At 43.0% G+C, this 21,314-nt stretch overlaps 1 protein-coding gene across 1 annotated transcript in view; it reads left to right on the plus strand.

Moving 5' to 3' along the window:
- Positions 1-19,525, plus strand: part of gbe1b (glucan (1,4-alpha-), branching enzyme 1b) — a 77,441-nt gene extending 57,916 nt beyond the window's left edge. Inside the window, exons 14-16 of the mRNA XM_062385479.1 lie at positions 1,083-1,213; positions 9,618-9,735; positions 18,522-19,525. Coding sequence (XP_062241463.1) covers positions 1,083-1,213; positions 9,618-9,735; positions 18,522-18,584 — 312 coding nt within the window. The 3' untranslated portion in view covers positions 18,585-19,525. The remainder of the gene's footprint in view (positions 1-1,082; positions 1,214-9,617; positions 9,736-18,521) is intronic.
- Positions 19,526-21,314: the final 1,789 nt, after the last annotated feature.

Raw genomic sequence — 21,314 nt, forward strand, 5'->3', positions numbered from 1 at the left:
ACTGATCCTATCTGTTTACTCAAGCAGAAGTATACAAGTAAAAAAGTACAGGCACTGAAATGTACTGAAAGTAAAATGGTTGCCTCTGAAGGTCATTTCTACCTCCTGTACCTGTGCAAGGTCACATTAATATAGTGTAGTTGTAGCAGTAATATGTATCTTAAACCACTTGAAATTACTTACTTAATAATATACAAAGCAATACACTAAAAACATAGGTTAAAGTAAGAAAAAAAATTGAGCATGAAGAGTGTGTTCAGTGAATTAAATATTATATTAATATAGTATTTTTAATATATTAATTCCTCTCAAATGCATTAAAACAAAGGTAAAAGGCCTTTTTTAATATATATATATATATATATATATAAAGAGTAGAAAGTGTAGAAAATAAAGTACAGATGCCTGAGACATGTACTTAAGAACAGTTCCAAAGTATTTGTTCTTCTTCACCGCCCACATCTGTACTTACTGTACATGCTTGTTAGGATCAAACCTAATGAATGCAGGTTATTTTTGTTTTTCCGTTTGCTCAAACCGTCGCCGTCAGCCAGAGGAGCTTTGGCATCGCAACAAATCTAAAGACTTCTGTAGAAACCAAACTCCAGACTGTCATCCCGTTCCTCCTTCACCTCCGTCCTCGCTGACGGACGGGCTGCAGGGGCGCTTATCTCCTCGCTCAGCCGTGAATACGCTGCCCAGAAATTGGCTCGGGGAACAAGGCGCTAAAAATAGGGGGGGGGAGGGGTTGGGTGACATTGATAATCTCCGCTAATGACACGTTAACAGTAGCCGGCTCGGCGGGAGAGCGGGCGACTTTATCACGTGCCGCCTGACTCGAGCTGACAGCGCACCCCCCCGGGCCGCTGCGTCCTGCTGATGAGTGCCACCTGAAAATTGATGCAGCGCGAATGTTACTCCGGTCTATTTGGAAATGTGTCGGCCACTGATATAATGTGCCCCATTATAACTCTCTTAATCCAAGATGAGAAAGGTAATGACTATTCATGAAGAAGTCGTTTATTAGCTCCTCTCTTCTCTCCCCTCTTCTCTCCCCCACCCCCCCACCATCCCCCTTCCAGGCCTTCGTGAGCGCCCAGCATGAGGAGGACAAGGTCATAGTGTTTGACAGGGCAAACGTGCTCTTTATCTTCAACTTCCACCCCAGCAAGAGCTTCCAGGGATACCGGGTGGCTGTGGACGTTCCAGGGAAGTATCCTTCTGAGCCTTCATCTGTCATTTCGGGCGCCTGTTTCTGTTTGAAAATCTTCCCTCTGTCACGCCGGGCTGCACTCTCGCTCTGTTAGTTACTTCTTTTGATACAATAACATGATTAATCTCTTCTGGAGCTTGACTGGATCACTAACTGAGGATTGTGTGAGACGTCTGGTAAGAAGGGGACAGAGAGGAGATAGAAATCCAAACATGGGTTTTCTCTTTTTTCATCTCATTTATTTGGGAAGACATCGACCATCAGGCCCTCTCGTATCTTTGTGCCTCACTAACACGCAGTAACACAACACCTATTTAGTACAAGCTAAAAACATCATATACACCTTTTGTCTTGCATCACCAACATATCTAAATTTCCACTTTTTGCAGCACAGAGCTACACATGTAGTCGCCGTTATATGACCGTTCATAGAACAGTGCACATTGATTAACATGCGCACTTGAGTCCAAAATGTAAATGTGCCAGATTTAGCCATACAAGCTAGTTTCCATCTGCCTGCCCTGGCAGGTTAGGAAGTGCTACTTGGCAGTTGTTTAAATATACTGATGGTTTTTTGATTTTCCATTGGATTCATTGACAACAATTCAAATGTGGAAGGTTATCAGACTTTTCTGTTGGAGCCACACACACCAGCTGGTTGTGGGTTTGTAGCCGTTGTCTTTTCCCGCATTGATTGTGTGTTATATGACCAGTGTGTGTGTTGATTGCACTTTATTACTGTTTAAGTGTCAGAGTAATATCCTCACCTGGACACTTTTCCACAAAACTTGGGGGAAGGATGTGGTGGTCAGGTGTGGACCCAGGATGTTTTTCACTTTCTTTACCACACTAGTTTTTGTTACATATCCACTGATTTCCCAGAGAACACTTCATGGACCTGAATGGAAAAGAGTCAGGCACGTTTAGGGGACTGATATCTGTGACTGTGTGAAATTTGATTTCAGCCTGATTGAATTTACGGCGACTGTTGGGCCATGGCAGGCGTGTGCGCTCCACCGAGTGCTATTGGAATTCCTGAAGTTTTTCTTACAGAACACCACGTCCGACAGGTCTCACTCACGTTCCATCAACGTGAGCGAGTAGCTGATCTCCAGCCTGTGACGACCAGCTACATTTGAAACTGGCTCTGTGACTGTACTGTAGGTTTCTATCACCAGGCAGCCCCACCTCTCCGCCTCACTAGTAACTGTTGATACGAGGCTGAAGGCTGGACGTGGTTCTAAATGAGTCTGCCGTTTAACTCGTCAGCGCATGGAAGGAAATAAATAAAAATCACTTCCTTCCCCCGCAGTTGAGAAGTGAATCTCCGATCTAAACACGGTGCCAGACGAGTTTGAAGTAAATGTGACATGTAAAGACCCAAACTTTTAATGGCAGCGTTCTATCCGAGGCCAACACTTCTATCTCAGCACTGGCTGCTGGGAGGGAATACAAGTCCGTTGTTTATCGTGGTGTTGTTTTGCCGGTGCCGGGAAATAATAGCAGGAGGCAGTGATTCAGAAAGTGCTCTCTTTAGCTGCAGCGGCTGTCTGTCTTCCCAGCGAGCAGCGCGGAGGAATTTAATGAGTCCCACAGTTGTGATTACACCAGGCTTAATGATCAGGGATGTGAAGGGGGACAGAGAATCTGACAGATTTGTATTTATTATAACGGACATCATTCTCTTTTGGGGCTCTAACGGTTTCCCCACCGGAACGGGATTCAAAGCCGTGAGGTTTCCTCGTCTGTGACTTGAATAATGCGGCGGCGACTCGAGACGCGGAGTTTGTTCGTTTTCTCTGGAAGCCGGCGGCTCAAATCACCACACATGAGCGACTCAGTCTCAAATGATGGTGATTGGATCGTCTGACAATGAGGCTGTTAAACAGCAGTTGTTCCTTGATTTGCTTTGTTTCATTAAGATGGATAAGTTGAAGCTTTGTGGTAGTTATAATAGAATTTGAATGTTTTTCCTGTGAGGAAGCTTTGAAATTCACTTGAACTGCAGTTCTATTTGGAACTAAAATGAAAAATCCACCGGATATCATTATATTGCTTAATTTCATTGTCATTATGTGGCAAATGTCACTAAATACAATGATTATCAGAACAAATAAAACAATAGTAGAACATTTCTAATCTCAGTGTTTATTTACATCCACAAAACACATTTTAAATACCAACAGTGAGACTTTAATCAAGTGTATTTGAAGATTAAAAGAAGAAACAGAATTAACCTTTAATCTTTCTGGATCAGCTGTTAATTGTCAGCCTGTCTGATGTGCAATTACTGTATATTCTGCCTTGTGCGCTCCGCTCTGCCTTGACGGGGTTGAGTCTCGGGCACAGCGCTAATAGCCTCGCTGCACAGTGTCTGTAACACCATTTTTGAGGGTTTATTTTCATTTAGATGGAACCACATCTTTTCCTCCTGGTGCTTCTTTTGATGTTTTGAGAGGAGGCCTCAGACACAGGGTGGGTTGAGAGGAAATGCAAATAAATGCGAGGGCAAAGCTCTGGCTGTCATTATACAGAGAGGCAGTAAACACATAAAGGCAAATGTGCTCTGCGTGTGTTTTTGTGTGTGTGTGTGTGTGTGTGTGTGTGTGTGTGTGTGTGTGTGTGTGTGTGTGTGTGTGTGTGTGTGTGTGTGTGTGTGTGTGTGTGTGTGTGTGTGTGTGTGTGTGTGTGTGTGTGTGTGTGTGTGTGTGTGTGTGTGTGTGTGTGTGCCTGTGTGTGTGTGAGGAAGGTAAATGCGCCGTGTGCATGAGGACATGCCGATCCTCCGATGGGAATGTGTGCACAGGATCCAATTAGGGAAGAAGACAGATGAAAGTGCCACTCAGAGGCAGAGGAGGTAAACAAGACAAGCTCAATGAGTCCAAAAGTGCTTTTTCATTACACTCGGCTGTCATATACTTAAACTTTCTTACCTGTGTGAGGGTCACGGATGTCACAGAGGTGCCCTCACACCACAGCTCCATCTAGAAACAATGGCTGGATGGAGCCGGCCATGCTGTGCATCACTGAAAATGGATTCAATGTTTTATCCTCTTTGGCAACGTGAGGAGTTCTGTGCTTTATCAGAGGGTGTTTGTCTCGAGCAAAGAAAACCACCATTAAGTTACCTTCAGTTGCTCTGTGACGCAGATTGGACGACTGCATGTTGACCGTGATGGATTTTCAGGTTCTTTTATCTTTGAAGGTAGAAGCATCAGGGTTGCAGCATTGTTTTATAGAAACCCACTTGTTCTGCATGACTTCTCAATAGGTAGCTCAATTATACAAGAAAAAACAATAAGCTGTCAAAGTCACTGTGAAGAAAAAAATCCACAGTCAACTCCGTGGAGGTGTTGTGGTGGTTCTAGCGTCTGGGGCCAAATTGTAAAGCTGAAAGTCTGCTGTCGTAACTCAACAGTGATATGGACGTCATCCCGCCGTGCCAGTCCTCAGTCGGATGCTCAGTGACGGTTTATCCTCTTCATTTTTTTTTTTATACAAGCTATTTCATCGCTTTTCATTGTCTTCTTCCAAATGCACGAGGAAGAGGAGAGCGAGCGGAGTGAAGCACCTTCCACGGAAAAACGTCGGCCATTAAAACGCAGTCAAAGTCAGCCTTTCGACAGCCACTCAAACCATCACAGGTTTTTTTTTTTATTATTCTCCCTGCGACTCGTGGTGGATGCGTTCTGCCGACAGTGGGCTTTATCTGGCTGGTTAGACTATTTGAAATCCCAGTAGGATCCTGTCATGAAAGCTGTACCTGTCAGGCCAGATTGGTCTTTGATTTACACTGTGCCAATAGGCGGTTGAGATTGTGTCAGGTCATCATTCCTCTCTCTCTCTCTCTCTCGCTCTCTCTCTCTCTCTCTCTCTCTCTCTCTCTCTCTCTCTCTCTCTCTCTCTCTCTCTCTCTCTCTCTCTCTCTCTCTCTCTCTCTCTCTCTCTCTCTGCGCCGTTCCTCGAATGCCATTTGGAATAATTCAACCACGGGAAGCTGGTGACACTAACAAGAATTCAGAGTCAAATACGCAGAGGTGACAATAATTTACTCGGATATTATCCAGAATCAGTCATCGCAGGTGAGCTGCATCAAGATGGATGACGACAACAGAGTTGCGTTACTTTTCTCTGCGTGGCATCCCATTAGGTTTTAACTCCAGATGCTTAAGCTGTGATTTACTCATGTTCTATTGCTGCAGACAAATTGATGAGCTGCTTCAGTTCAGGTATTAATGGGAACGTTCCTTTATATTATAACTTGTGTGTTATTTGTGCAGCTCTGACCACAGTTTCTCTCCCTCATGATGACGTTCACAACAAAGAAATACCCGAGGTTATTGGTTTCACAGGAAACACGAGCAGTCAGATGTTCAGACAGTTTGTAAACCAGTGAACAGTTTAGCCAAATCATCTGCCACTTTATTTGGAGCTTAAATTATGATAACAGCTCTTTGACATCCATAAGTGTGCCACATTAATTTGAGTGTTGTCTCTTATTTTAATAAAACTACTTTACTATAAAGAGGTAAATCTGAATGATAATCACATCCCAAAACTCCGGGAATCATGATTTACTTTCAGGCATAAACCAGAACTTAAATACCTGAAAAGCTCGGTAAAGACTCTATGTTCTCTGACAGCTCGTTGCATTTAAAGATGGAGAACAAATTGTGTTGTGTTTTCATGTCGTCTGGTTTGACAACATGATTCTGGTGATTGGTTTGTCTTTGTTAAGACCAATGATTGTAAATGAAGAAATAAATGTGCAAATATGGAGCTGAAACCTCCTGGACACGTCTTCCGCCATCATTTAGAGCCAGTGATCATGTAGTAGAGCCGTGGTGGTGACATCCTGTTGATACATCTACTCAACCAATCAAGAGTCAGTCTCAGCTGTCAATCATGATGTTTCCCCCCCGTTTTTATGGCATCAAATAAGCTTGTAAAACCCAAATTATAGGAAAAGGAATATGCACTTGAACAAACAGCAGTTTAATAAGAACTGCCCGAAATGACAGAAACCTTCTACGGGAATAATCTATCCAGGTGAACCAGGTGAACCTAGATCCAGGTGAACTATACTGCAGTCAGCCACCAGGGGGCGATTGAAACGATTGGCTTCACTTTAGGGCGGCTGTCATGTCCTCCATCTTTATATTCAAGCTATGATTGAGACAGTAAAACTCACAAGAAAAAGCATGAATATTTACCAAGTCTGTCCAAGAACTCGTCAGTTTACACCGATCATTTCAAAATCCTGTTGGACGTGAAACAACAAAACAAATGTATGCTCAAGGCTGCTCAGTACAATAGGTTTCATGCTCTTTTTTTTTTTTTTTTTTTTTTTTTTTTATGAAAACACTTTCAGGGTCACAAATGAATCCAGTGTCTGTGTTTCAGCTGCTGCCACCTCTCCTTAGAAACAGTTTCTCGCCCGGGCTGAGCAGAGAGCGGCTCTGAAAAGGCAACGACATGGTGTTTAGAATGCTTACAAGGCCGTGCCTCAGTCTGCTGACACACACACACACACACACAGGCGACTTCACTCATACCAGAGTGCTATTGCTTTCATAAAGCCAGCGAAGAAGAAAAATGACAAGCTGGTGGAGAAACTGGAGAAAGCGGTGGTTTGTTCTGCACTCACGGTCACGGACAGATTGTTTTCAGGTCATCAGTGGTTCTAATCACCGAGTGTTGGACTGCCCTCTGCAGACTGGGCAAAATAGTTTGTGTTTTTTTTTTAAGCCCCCCCCCCCCCCCCCCCCCCCTTTATTCACAAAGGCTGTATTGATAACAATACTCTACACCTGCAACTGCAAGCTGTTGTTGCAGCTCGTCCGCGGCCACTTACAAAGATGTAATCACTCAGAGCTTCCAGCTCCCACGTTGCACTGGTTCTGGGTTGCTGCAGGGAAACTTGACATTTCTGTGCATTCAGTGCCATATATGCACACAAATACCTTTTTATGCATGCATCATTTTCATATTCCATGCACTATAGCTACTGTAAAGGTATTTTTGTTATTATTAACCCGACTGCAATCCTATATATCCTCTGTTTTCAGCAGTATAGCCCTGGAGCTCAGCTCTATTGGCATATCTTTCTGATGGTTCCTGTGAAACCTCTGTGTTGATAAGTTTGAGTTTGTTCTGTTAATAACCCTCCATGGCGGTGAGAGGAGGTGCAAAGGAGGAGCATTGTTTTCTCCTCGGCAGGAAAACAATGCACAGAGCAGCGCTTCTTTTTAATCATCACTATCAAAACAGACAAGCAGCCAGCAAAAAGCTGAATTTTCCCGGCTGCGGGGCAGAGCGAGGCGGTGTTTGAGGATCACACTCGCTCTCCACAACGCCGCCCATGGGGAGATAAAGGTGATTATTCAGCCGGCCAATTAGGGCGCTGTTTGCATGTGTGCTCCTCTCTCCCGGCGGTGGCCACAGTACGACTCCTCGCAGCTCGCCGTCCCTGCAGAGACGGGAGTTAATGAGCTGTTTAAGGGTATTTACATTAAATCAGAGTGCAAGTTGAAGTGTTTCTGATTGGCGTGAGCAAGGCTTAACTTTGCCTGGAGATACCTTTTCAGATGAAAATATACGTACTGCTCCAAGTGGATTTTTCCCTCATTTTAAATCTGGCGTTTTTTAAATATTTCCTTTGACATAGAAAACTGCCTGGTAACTGATTCTGACACGCATCCTTTTTTTTTTTTTTTTGTAAAGCAAAAAGATTCAATTTCTTCAGTCAGACTTTGGGGCTGTCTCCCCCAACACTTTAGATATCACATGTGACAGTATTCTCCATTTCCTCCTGCTGAAGGGCCACTTCATCGTGTAATCAATTCGATCTCACACTTTTGCAAGAAAAAACAGGAAAGCTGAATATATACTGAAGCCCCCTCTGGAGCATACGGTGTGATTTACATATTATTTCTAATGCAATGGCTTCTCACGTTGGTTCCGCTTCAGTAACGCACATATTTCATGAAACTGTGGTAACCTTATTATGGAAGCTGCCAACAGTCAGCTCTTCAGTGCCTGAGCATCCTTGTTCAGAGGCACAGTGGAGACATTGTGCAAAAAGAATCAAGAGAAAGTGATGGCAAGGGGCCTTCCCTTACTACACACACACACACACACACACACACACACACACAGTACGTGCATCTACGCCTTGCATGATCAAAGAGAGTTGCATTTTTTTTCTTAACCGTCTCAGTGCAGCAGAGAACATCCCACAGTCCTCTCTGACATGATGCACCGCTTTACATCTTTAAATCATTGTGGATTAATCAATAGTTTTGGGCAACGACCGTCATCTGAAAAATACTTACAAATATATCAAATGCACTAACAATGCAAAGTATATTCCATATGCAGCACAAAACAGCATCTGCATAGGAAAGCAATACAGATTACCGTGTCCAGATGTGCAAAGTTGATATGGTATTCATAAGTCAGGATAAGACATAAATGCATAGATGTGCTAATACTAATTTAAGAGGAATGAATATTATGAAGGTGATTTATTACCTCTCCCAAAGAGATTAGGATTTCCTTGCTATTTGTTGTTTGACCGTCGGTTAGCAGTGTTATGCATAATGTACAGAACTGATTTATATTGAAACTTGGTGGAAGGATGAGGCAAAGACAAGTGAGAAAGAATCAATCGCAGGATTGTTTTTATTTTAACCAGTTACCAGTTCGAATCCCAGTTTGGTGGGGGTGCTTCTGTGTGGATTTTTCATGTTCTTCAGAGACTTGCAGGTCAGGTTGATCATAGTCTGGTGACTTGTCCAGGTTTTGACACCTTCTCTCTCCTGACGTCAGCCAGGATCGACTCACGCCCCTCGTCTCTAACCCTCACAGGATAAGCGGGATGGATGGAAGCACTTAATTATATGATTTGCATATTAATGAATCTTTTCTCTTGATCTGTGAAAAAAATAAACTTGATAATCCGCTGTGGCTCCAAGTTGTAAAACAATATAAATGCGTCCCGGAGGAGGAGGAGTGGATTCTCTCTTTGTGTCTGTTTATCCGTTGTCACTCACTTGGATCACTTTTTTTGATCCAATTCATAATGTATGCAGTGAATTAGATAAATTAGACAGGCAGGCAGGATGGTTGAGCCATTACTGAATCGCTTTTGTATTTATGTAAATTTCCATCAGTGTTCTCTTTGTCTGTCGGAGCTCTGAACTGTTACCGAGGAGGAGACGGGGATGCTGATGGATGTGAGTGTTTCAATGAGTCTAAACCAGCGGAGCACTGCTAAACCCGACTGTACAACCAAAAGCTCCCCCTGATAAAAACCCTCTCCACTGCTTCTTATGTCTTAGATCCCATAAGCGAGTTTCCCCACTGCTTTTCTTTTGCACCTTAACCCCAGCGTCTCCCTCAGATACAAAATCAAGCTGGATACAGATGAGGGGCTGTACGGAGGTCACGGGCGTCTTGACCACAACGCGGAATTCTTCACCGAGCCGCAGCCCTTCAACGGACGAGCCAACTCCATGCAGGTAACTTTTTCCATCATCACACTGTTTTTAGACTCATCGGAGGTCAGCTGTTGAGTTGGCTCCTAAATATGGAGGATGCTCCAATTAGAAGTGCGGGGGTGTTGTAGACGAGTCCGGACTCTAGAACGCTCTCTGATAACCTAGCATATCAACCATCCCACTCTGCATACTAATTCCAACGAGGTCTGGAGCACGTCGCACATTCCCACTGAAAAAGTGACAAAATTAAGTGTACTCATGAATGTCAGTGTGCACACTAGATGAATGTTGAGAGGGCTGTTGATGGGCACTATTGTCCCACAATGCATTGCACACGTGTGATGTGGGGTGTCGCTCACAGCTGAAAAACATCAGAAGGAGGTGTGGGCGCTGATGAGACGGCTCCAGAAATATCTCAGGAAGTAAAAAAACGTAGGATGCAAATTTTTGGTTATTTCCTTGTTATTATAAAAAGTCACTGAACACTGTGGAAAACCAATAAGGTATCAACTTGAGTCCTATGAGTTGATTTGAGCTTTAGCTTGGTCGTATATCTGTTTTTCTCTTCACTTTTCAGATATTTTGACTTGACAAACACACATGAAACTCCATTAAAGCAGACATACCATGCCTTTTTTCAGTTTTTCTTTCTTTTAGTGAGTTACATAGGTTTTTTAGTGAAAGTAAATGTTCTCTAAATTGTCATGTGAAATCGCTATGCCCCACATTTGCATAATACACTGTCCCACATCAGGTAATGGAAGGTAAAGCAAGAGTGAAGGCCGACTTTTCCTTTAAGTGCTAGAGTCAGTTGACCAATCACAACGAAGTGTTCCAGCCAGCAAATTAGAGCAGACTGGGCTTAATCAGGAGGAGCGGCCTTAAAGAGACAGGACCTGAAACCAAGTGTTTCAGACAGAGGCTGAAATGAGGAGCTGCAGCAATGGACAGTCTGAGGAAACTGAGCATTAGAGCAAGTGATAACCCGACTTGAAGTCATGATCCTGAATATGAGCAGAATCCAGAGAATTGGGTTTGGACTTTCTCCGCAGTGTGTCTTTGACACAATGCACACCTCAGCGACAGACCCTGTGAGGGATCTAGGTTAGGGCTGGTGCAGCGGGCGGAGGCAGGACCTAACGTAGATCATGTGTTTTTGTTTACAACACATTGACACCCACGTTGACTCTTATCACCACAAAACTCTCCTGACATCTTTGTCGAAGTCACACATCACTCACACGCTGCCGGTACGACCGTCAAGGGCAATTTGCGGATCGGTATCTTTTCCCCAAGATAAATAATAAATAAACCGAACACCAATAATTCATTAAACATATAAACTATTTCAATTTTCTTTGCAGCCCCAGCCAGCAGTTTATAAAATGTAATGAAAGCAGCTGGAGGTTTTTTTTATAGGTAACCTTGTTCTCTGTAACACACAAGCAGCTCACAATTACCAAATGTCAGCTGTCAGCGTGGTAATGTTTTGTCCTCTTTATGTTTGATTTCATGAATTGGTTTAATTAGCTTGAAACAGAGTTTGAAGCGGGAGGATCTCTGCAAGTCGTTCTAATGAGGCGGCGTCGTGTTGCCATGAAGGAGCTCTGCCTGTTCCTGCAGAAAGACACCGTCTCCCTGGTCTGAGCCTCGCCGCCTAAACGCTGCTCTATAATTTAACATGGTCTTCATTTACATGATTATCCTTTAATGCCGAATCCAGACATGTATCAAATAGGGCTGCGTTTAAAAAAAAGAAGGTTTGATGCCTGTGAGCGCTTTGTCTCACCACAAACTTTTTTTGTGAATATTACAATTTTGAGTCACTGGGCGTTATGCAGGAATGTGGTTTCAGATTCTCAACCAAACAATGTGCATTATTGATGGTGTTAAAATTTACCTTTTCATGTGCTCGGCTCTTAACATCATGCAGAAAAATATCTGGCAGGACGAACCACCGGGCTTCCATCGAGGAGACTGCTCAGGGCTTAACAGCACGAAATAGGTCGGTCCTTGAAAAAGAGAAAGAAACACTGAGGTGCATTCTGAGCAGGCGCCTCGAGGAGCGCGCACGTTTGCCTCCCGATGTAATTGTTTTCCTGATTAAAGTCGCTGAAAGGCAACACGATGTTTATGAATAAGGTCGGGGGATGAATTAGCGAGGCGCAGATACGCAAACACTCCAGCTGTAACTTTGCTGATTGCTCGGGCTTAGATCTAATGTTGATGAATCCAATTCATGTGCGGGGACAGTGAAGTGTGTGAAGTGGTCATCACATCATCATTCTGGGTTTAGTGAAAAAAACAAAACATGGAGAGTCAGTGCTCTAGTCAAACATGGTGAAATGTTGTTTATCTGATGTTTGTTTGACCCTCATCCCCTCGAGAAGACCTCCTCAGATTAATCCAGAACATCTTGCTGTTGTTGGACGCAGGATATTTCTCCATATTAAGCGACGGACGCACTTTAATGCATCGCAAATGTGTTTGGCAAAACCGCCACTGCCTTTAAGAGCATCAACTCAGCATTATTTAAGACTCTGTCCACCCGTCCTCTTTCATGCCGGCTGTGATCCTCCGTCGTATTAGCTTAGGTTTCATCAGGTGAGGACTCCGAATTCCACATTCTCTTAAATCTTCTCTAACTCTTATTAATTCACACACAGCGCCGCCTCGCCCGCGTCCCTCTCGGCCATGAGTGTGAAGTTGAGTGAACAAGTCATCCGCTAATGTTGGCACCACCGCTGATGAATAGGGAATGAAAGGAAGTGGGTGAAATGGAGCTGACATAAATGCTGGGGACCTCAATGCACACACTGTATCACCTGTAGGCACTATTATAGAGATTGCATGTTCAGACTGTAGTCTTGCATAAAGATGCTCTTCCTCCTCCTCCTCCTCCTCCTCCTCCTCCTCCTACCTGGATGTGATGAGAATAATCAGGTCGGGTGAACCTAGGGGGGCTGCAAAAGGTGCCCACACAAACCGTGATTAATTTAACAACTGTTGCTTTTTTACATCTGCACAAACGTGTATTTTTTAAAAGTTCTCCAGCGTCCTCATTACAGAGCGATAATAAACTCTCATATCCTCGGCGAAGGCATCACTCCTCAGAGCGAGGATGCACATAATTGGATGAAACCAGCGGAGGCGAGAGCTCCGAGGAGGCTTGGTCCACTGTGGTGAACCCTGTGTACCTGTAACGCCCCCTGTTTACTAATCTGAAGCCGGACTCTTGTCTTTTGACATCTCTATGGTTCTTCCAGGCGTTTTCTATTTGAATTTTTCTTGAATTATTGAAAAGAGAAAGGCCTGCACCCTCCCCAAAATAAACAAAAATAATAAGAAGACAGGAACTGTGCAGATGCTGAGCAGGCTTTGAAAATAGTGGAATAGATGAAGTAGTTGATTTCATGCTGTGTTTCAGTCTCAAAAATAATATTTCACTAGGAAAGAAAATGTGGTTCGTAAGATTAAACTAATATGTTAGAGTTTTACACACAGCTCCTCCTGCTCAGCATCAGAGAGCGTTGATGTGCTGCAGTTATCGTTAATCCAACCATTGCTTCACCTCATATTATATTTATTTTTAATCTAATGTTTCCCCTGTCGTACATTGTTCTGCCGTAGTTTAGAATCAAGTGTTGATTGATGTGAGTCTGCAAAACAAAACAACGGATGCTCATTGGAGTAAAGTTACAGTTTGAGTCTTTGATAACATTGACGATAGCACAGAACAACAAGGTGCTATGCTGACAATTATAACATCCAAAAGTATTCACTCATATTAATTATATATCATTTATTAACAAATAAATGAACCTATTAGTTGTAAATCCTAAAGAAAATGTGCCTTATTAGATATATCTCTAAATATGTTTAAAAATGTAATGCTAATCTACACATATTCTTTCTAATAACACCAATATCAGTGACTAGTGCTATATAAAATTATAATATTTGTAGCCATTAAATACAGACGGTACTAATGTGTATTAAGTGGCTCCTCATTATTCTTTAAGTGTATTTGATTATTTTACAGGTTTTTAAGTGTTTTTTTAGGAATCTGCTCTTTCCCGGCTCATTTCATTTCACCCATGGTAATACGAGGAGAACGATGTTTTGATGATGTGTTGAAACAAGTTGCCGTGATGATGAATTAAAAACAGATGAGAAACGCACTCTTCTCTTTATGCAAGTAAAAACATTGCAGCCTTTGTCTGAGAGATTTGACAGTTCGACGCTCCGGAGAATCTCTCTCATCAATAACTACTCAAATTGAACGTTAAGAATTCATCAATCAAAGCCCAAACTTGAGTTGGGGACCTAAAATCCCCAAAGTGAGGAAAAATGTATCATAACCTCCTCTGGTATTTGTCAAATTCACAGTTTTGTTTGAGCGTTATGGTGTCAGACGTAACACTAAGAAACACTGATGAGTAATTAGCCGCTCGGAAACCTTTTGATAAACTTTGCACGCTTCAAAGCGGTTGTCTCCTTTGACAGATTCACGGAAAAAATGAAGCTGAAGTGAGTAGAGAGTGTGGCGGGCTTGTTGCAAATGATCAAAAGATGCACATTTCCATCAGGGAGATCTGAGGCCTGCGTGTGTGTGAAGTAACCGAGTCAAAGTGTGACAAGACGCAGACGACCTGCTCCACACTTAACTCACATATATGCAGCACTGTGAAGTCCCTATACGTGCATATGGAACATATACTGAACTGAGCCTGCATTCATATGTAACGGGATGTGATCGTGAGTGTGTGTTTACAGTGTGTGTGTGTGTGTGTGTGTGATGCAGATCAGGTCATTTAAACTTCTCTTTTAAAGTTTGTCCTGTAAATCTTCCTGTGAGCTGAAGACTGAAACACTGTCGCCTCAAAAAAGTTACGACGTGGAATCAGGATCTTATTTTAAGTTTTTCCACTTTACTGAAGCTTCATTTAGCTTCTTTTTTTGTTTACCTCCACCAGGTAATGTTTCCCTCAGACTGTAAATAAAGATCCACTTATGACATTTTACCTGTTTTTCAATCGTGTCAAATTACTAATTAAAAACAAACTGGGCAGAAAAATTAGTAATTGGACATTCTTCAGTATGCTAACATCTACAAAAAACTATCTTTAAACAATATATATATATATATATTTTATGTTATTGTGACTTTTTATTTTGGCCCATGTTCCCTCTGATAAAAAGGAGGAGGCAGAGTTTCTGACATGTACTGCACACATCCACTAGGTGGCAAACAAGACGCTTTGGCTTTACCTTTGGGAAAACGCCATGTCTCCCATCCATGTAACGCAATTTATGCAAAGATACCGAAAGAATTTTCCAGAGACTTGTTGGAAGGAAGGAGATAGGCCTGGGGGGAAAAGTCCAATAAATCTTAAAGCAAATCGGGAAATAATAACAGATACATTTTTAGGATTATGGCTCCTTTAATTTAGCACTGGCTCAGTTTACCATCTTAGTCCGGTTTATGTTGTTACCCACTCAGATCTTTGGTCTTTGCCTGAAGTACAAGCTGCGTGTGCAGAGGCGCTAAGTGGGAGCTGATCCTCGTTTAATGAAGAGAAACCGAGACATGTCTGGTGAGTTAAAGTGCACAGATATTCAGGCGGTGGTCTCACCGGCAGCCGGGGTCAGGAGACCGACACCTGGAGGATGAGATATTCCTGTGAAAGCACCTCATGAATCCTTTATCGGTGTGTTTGAACATTGATCAGATCCAGTATTAGCCTGAAGCCTGGACTCTGCTCGTGAAGGGAGAAGAATCTCTGAATCCTCACGTGTGAACTCCAGACGAGGGAGAGAGTGTCCACGAAACGCAAGAAGTCAAAAAAAGGACAAACTGCCCCGGCTAACTTTCTCTCAACACAGCTCATGCACCTCGTCTCATTTTGATTGGCCGCTCTGACATCAGCAATTGGGACCAATCATCCGATTTGCAAAGCTTTCGTTGTCTCAGTGAACCCTGTTGGATTTGACTGCTGCTGTTGCTTGGATATTGAAATGTGGCTTGTGAGTGTTTTGTCGATGAAGAGATCAACACCTACTCCAAGCGACTCATCAGAAAGCAGCCGAGAGCTTCATGCACTGATTCACACGAGTCCAGTCAGACGCAGGAGGTCCAGGTTCGATTTCTGCAAACTTAGTGCTACACAGATGAGAACCACGTCTGACATGGCGTCTGAGACAAGCATGTTAATCCTGGTTGATGGATGAGTGATTGAATCAGAACTTATCAGTGGTTAACCAGTAATGGGAAGTTATTATCACTGGGAGATGATGAGGCTGCTGCAAACTGCTGCTCACTGAAACTGGAGCAACCTTTGTGTCCTACACACTGGACCTTAAAGACAGATGAAATGAAACTTCTGTTAACCGATAAAATGTTTTTTTATTCACGTGACAGTTAGAGTACGAATCTAATTTGCACCTTTTCTGTTGTGAGGAGTAAAACGTCTCCCACGAAATTGCTGTGCCAACACTCAGGACACTCGTCTGCTCCCTGTTCCTCGTGTTGACTCTGGACTCGGTCTGTGTTTCTGTCTGTTTGGTGGAAGTGAAAGCTGTTGACACTTTCAAGGTTAGCCGCGGCGGTCGCTTTCGTCTAAACAGGTGCAGTGATTCACTGAGCTGTCTCCCCTTCTCTCTCTCCCCCTCTCTCTCTCTCTCCCCCTCTCTCTCTGCAGTGCTCCTGCGTGGAGACTCTCCCACTGTGACTGTTTAATTAGTCACCAGTGTCTGTGTCAGTGCTTTCAGCGCCGGGCTGCTCGACTCCCTCTGTGACAAACTGTTGCCAAAGAAACACATCCACAGTGGGCTCAGATCCACTGACACCGAGGGGCGGCTCCCAGAGTTCGGGGGGGTGATTGAATTGTTTACGGCTCTGCTCTCTTTCTCACTTTTGTTTTATCCGCGGGGAAACGCGGGATCGTTTACTTCTGCTCGGCCGTTCCTCTGGCATTCATCTGAAATGACAAATGGTACACGATGGCTAGTCGCCTCCAAATGACACTGTGAATATCAAAGGGATTGATCAAACTCTTTATTAGCTGCTCCGAACCAACACCCCCAATGCACACTTGCACTGTATATACACGAGGTGTCTGACATTTCCACACTCGGTTCCCTCTCTGTTTTTTGTGCTTTGCTTATTTTTTGCTGACATATTTTTGTTTTTCTTCAGTCCACTAGAGCTCAGGAGATTCTTTTAGCCTATAGCTTCACAGAATCCCACATTTACAGTTGATGCACAGCCAATATTTAGAGATGATGAAACGCACAGTTATTGCATTGATTGAAAATTTGGATTTTTCTTTTTTCTTTTTTGCTTCCTCACTCCGGGCTGGGCTGCTCATTTGGAGATGGTTCATCCGAGTGCACAAGCTCACGATGCAACGTAATGCTAATGTGATGAATCTGAGACTGTTTAATCAATGAATGAGGAACGTGTATTCTCCATAGATCAAGGTTTAAAGTGAACTGCTGCAGCCCCGGTTCAGTGGCAGAGGCGAAGGCGGTGGTGACTCTTCATCTCACTGCAGATCTGCAACCCGCTCGTCTTCATGCAGCAGTTTCTGCTGCGTCATCTGTTTACGGTTTCCCAGGGAGGATTCCCAACTTAGCGTGGAAGCGACTGTGGAGCATGACTCAGTTAAGAGGTTTATTAGGAATTCATTGGATACAAAGCGACGATCCTGTATTAGTCCAACTACAAGGACATTTGCAGTGTAGCAGAAACAAAGGGGATATTGAAAATATAAACATCAGTAAAATAGAATGACACTCGAGCAAAAGCCCCCGAAATCCAGACAAGCTGCACCAAATTGCACACGCCTGTTCATACGTTTCCCCTTTTGTGTGACTGACTCTATTCATCAAGATCCATTCATCATTCCCTGGGAATTCAGAGAACATGCAAACTCCACATGAACAGAGAAAAGGCCAAGCTGGGATTCTAATCAGGAACCACTTAAAGTTAGTAATGTTGAAGAAGGTAGAAATAAAACCCTCAATCCAGCCCGTTGCTTTCTTGGCTCATGTTCCATCCGTCCACCAGGTTGCATAGAAATTCAGTGTTTTTATGCAATTCTGCCGACAAACAAATCAATCAACAAACAAATCACCTGGACGAGACAGAACCTCCACGTCTGACGTACAAAGAAACAATTAAGTAAACACATATGAACACAAGAACGTGTGAAACATAAGAAATACTGTCTTCAATGCAAACAGAATCTGTGCAGTGTGAACCGGGTGAATATTTTGGGTATAGACAGTTCTAGAACTTGCAATTCAGCTGTATTATGGTGTATTTATGATCCCACAGAGCAGGGTAGAGACAGATAAAGGTTTGAAACCGGCTGACACCAGGCAGAATGCAAATGAAACTGCGCATAATAAGCGCATCATGTCATCAACTGTCTTTTTTCCACTCTTTAGCTTCCATTGCAGCTGTTTACAGCAGTTTTCAACTAGGTCCTCATATCCACCCACATATAGCCCAGCCATTTGTTGTAGTTTTTGTTTTGTCTTTCTCTTTCTCCTCGTCTTCGTTTCCCTGTCTCACTGACCTTGATTGTGAGAAGCAATCAGGTCTGATCATCAAGGCACCACCGACTCTCTCACTCCTAAAAACAGGATAAACCGGAGGAGTCAGTAATCTCCAAAAATCGTTGATCACGTTAACGTCATTAATCTCCAATTGTCATCTCACTTTTCTCCCTGCTCTCTTCCCTCCCTGTGTCTCTGCCTCCCTCTCTCCCTCTCCCTCCCTCTCTCTCTCCCTCTCTCAGGTCTACATCCCCTGCAGAACAGCTATTGTCCTGGCCAACGAGGAGATAGATTACTGTTATTAGAGGATGATTGTCTCCACAGAGACGAGGATCGAGAATGGATTCCAGCCCCGACTGAGTGTTAACAATCACCTTCATCTTAAAGTGTCAACCTTGCGCGCCACCAAAACCCACTTTTTGAGTTTGAGTCTTTTCTGCTAAACTGGGAGAAAATTGTGAGCTTGTGTGCTTTCAAACACCAGCTGCAACATTAGGTGCTGTGTAACCCCATTTGCTGCAGATTGGTCCATTTGGGCAGCGTCCAACATTACCAGCAGCTAGATGCTAAAACCCACAACCCTGCCGAGTCCATCCAGCACGAGCCAGCAGCCATTTATAGGCTCTGCTGACTCTGGTGTGTCGTCTGAAACACACAACTGACAACTGTGGCCCAGCGGAGGAGAAGCAGAATCCTTACACATGATGAGAGCTCAGAGAAATGAGAATATTTTAGAACGTTAGTTTGTTTGATTATTTTGTATTTAAATGCAGATAGTATTATGGTGTCAAAGACACGGAGCAATTTTTAGTTTCACCAGCACTTACGTCCACGTATTTAATCACTGAGTTGGTTGTTAATTTGCCTTGTGGGACGCATAAAAAATGTTGTAATTTGCACAAAATAATAAGATGCTTTGAATTATTACACTTTTAATGGGTGTCTGTAACATTTGTGTTGTAATGTTTGAATTTATTCAGCTACCAGGAGCATTTATGTGGTTATTTATGGCCCCGTTATTAAGTCAGTAATTTGCAGTTGAAGCAAAGTGATAAAATCCCCTAATTTGGATTGTTCATGACTGTAGTATATAATGCACTAGTAACTGAACCAACACAGAGATTCCACTTTGCATTAAGTCATGCTCAGTTTCTCTCCTGCAGTAGATCACATCAAGTCAATGTGTGTCGTGAAGTTCAGCAATCTGTTCAAACTGCTAATTCAAATAAATCGATTCTGATCGGGATCATTTTGTGTGGCAGAAGACTCTGGTTCATTTTTCACCATGTTCATGAGAAACCTCAGCACATTCCACTGGGATTATTACAGAAAAGCATAGAAAAAGCCCAAATTCTGTGTTTTTATTAATGTGAGAGCATTATGTAAGAGCATTTATTAACAAATACATTTATCTGTAAATCACTTTTAGAAACAACAGTTTTATACGGCACAACCGGATCAGTAAATATCATAAAGCAATTTAATAAAAAAACCAAAACCCATTTAATAGACAATAAAGTAGTAAAAGCAATAAGACCATAACAATTAAAAAAAAAATGTCGTGCTGAGCAAAAAGCCAGGGGGGAATAAAAATGTGTTTTAAGACGGGCGGCGTAGGGGTCAGCCGGATGACACCACGTCCCCTGTGCTGTGACATTGATCTGGGGACATCTTAACTGGTCAGCGGACCCTGAGTGACCTGGATGGGGGGGGGGGGGGGGGGGTTGTCAAAGGTCAGAGAGATGGTTTGGAGCTGTAGTCTATCGATTTGTAGGTGAACATTAAAAATCTTAAATCAATCCTGCAACATGAAGGGAGGCCGGTGGAAGACGAGCTGCAGCAATCTGCACCAGAGGCCTGGTAACACCACAATAAAGACATGAGAGTAGTATGAACTCATGTGTGACCCTTTTAAAATCATTCAAACATCTAAAAGACTAGAGTTTCACTCAGTAGAGCTCATATACTCCAATAATCTCCTCAAATTCTGCATTCGTGTTCGGACTTAAAACTAATGAAGATACAAGTAAACTTGATTTCCTGAATCCACATCGTCTCGGCTAGTATTTACAATTGTGTGTGGGGGGGGGGGGGGGGGGGGGTAATTGGAAGATAAAAGAGGTAAAGAGATTTAAAAGGGTTAAAGAAGTAAAAGGGATAAGTTAAGTTAAAATAAGTTAAGGAGAAAGATAATACAAATAAAATAGACGGATTTAATATTAATAGATTAGATTTGTCTGAATTACAGTCATTTTTTACAGTGGGTTTTACATATGATAATGGTTATTATCCCAGACACCACTGGTCAGTCTCAAGTGAAAACCTTTGAGGCCGTCCGAGCTGTGATGTCGTGGAGACAGTCCATCAACGGTGCATCTTTGTGTTTCACAGACAAGTAGGACGTGACCTGACCTGACCTCTAACTGAGGTATGTGCGAGCTGAGGACCAGAGGTGACTGATCTGTCGCAGCTGAACTCGCTCACTCAGGCACAGCGTCGTTTAGATGCTCTTTAATACGACAGGTTCCCTCTCCTCAGGTTGTGTTTCGCAGACGACTGTGATAACTGATCGTGTCCTCTCTTGATTTTCCAGCCGTCTTCTTAAACTCCCCCTTTTTCCACACAACCGAATTTCATTTGGAAACATTTTCAGGATTCAATCCGCGTTTTATAACAGTAATTCTGTTAGGAGTAAAACAAGAACTGACTGTGGGCAGCCCGGATAAAAGCGAAGGCTTTGATTCACTGCGATCCACACCTACTGCATTAGTGCAGACTCTCAGTCATTTAAGCTGTGTATTGTAGCATATGGCAGGTTTTTGATCTTCCTCCCCTGCAGCTGAAGGAAAAAAACAACACATTTATATTCAGGACCATCCCCCTGTGTTTAGCCAAAAGTATCATGAGCGTGTCATTTATTTTTGTGTGTCAGCAAAGCATTTAAAAAAAAAGCCTTTTCTCGTCCTCTGAGAGGATCACTCTGCGTGAACCTGAAGCAACCAGGTCTGTAGAAAGAAGTTTATCATCCCTCATCG

Source organism: Platichthys flesus, chromosome 4 (genome assembly GCF_949316205.1).
Source record: "Platichthys flesus chromosome 4, fPlaFle2.1, whole genome shotgun sequence".
NCBI classification, from domain to species: domain Eukaryota; kingdom Metazoa; phylum Chordata; class Actinopteri; order Pleuronectiformes; family Pleuronectidae; genus Platichthys; species Platichthys flesus.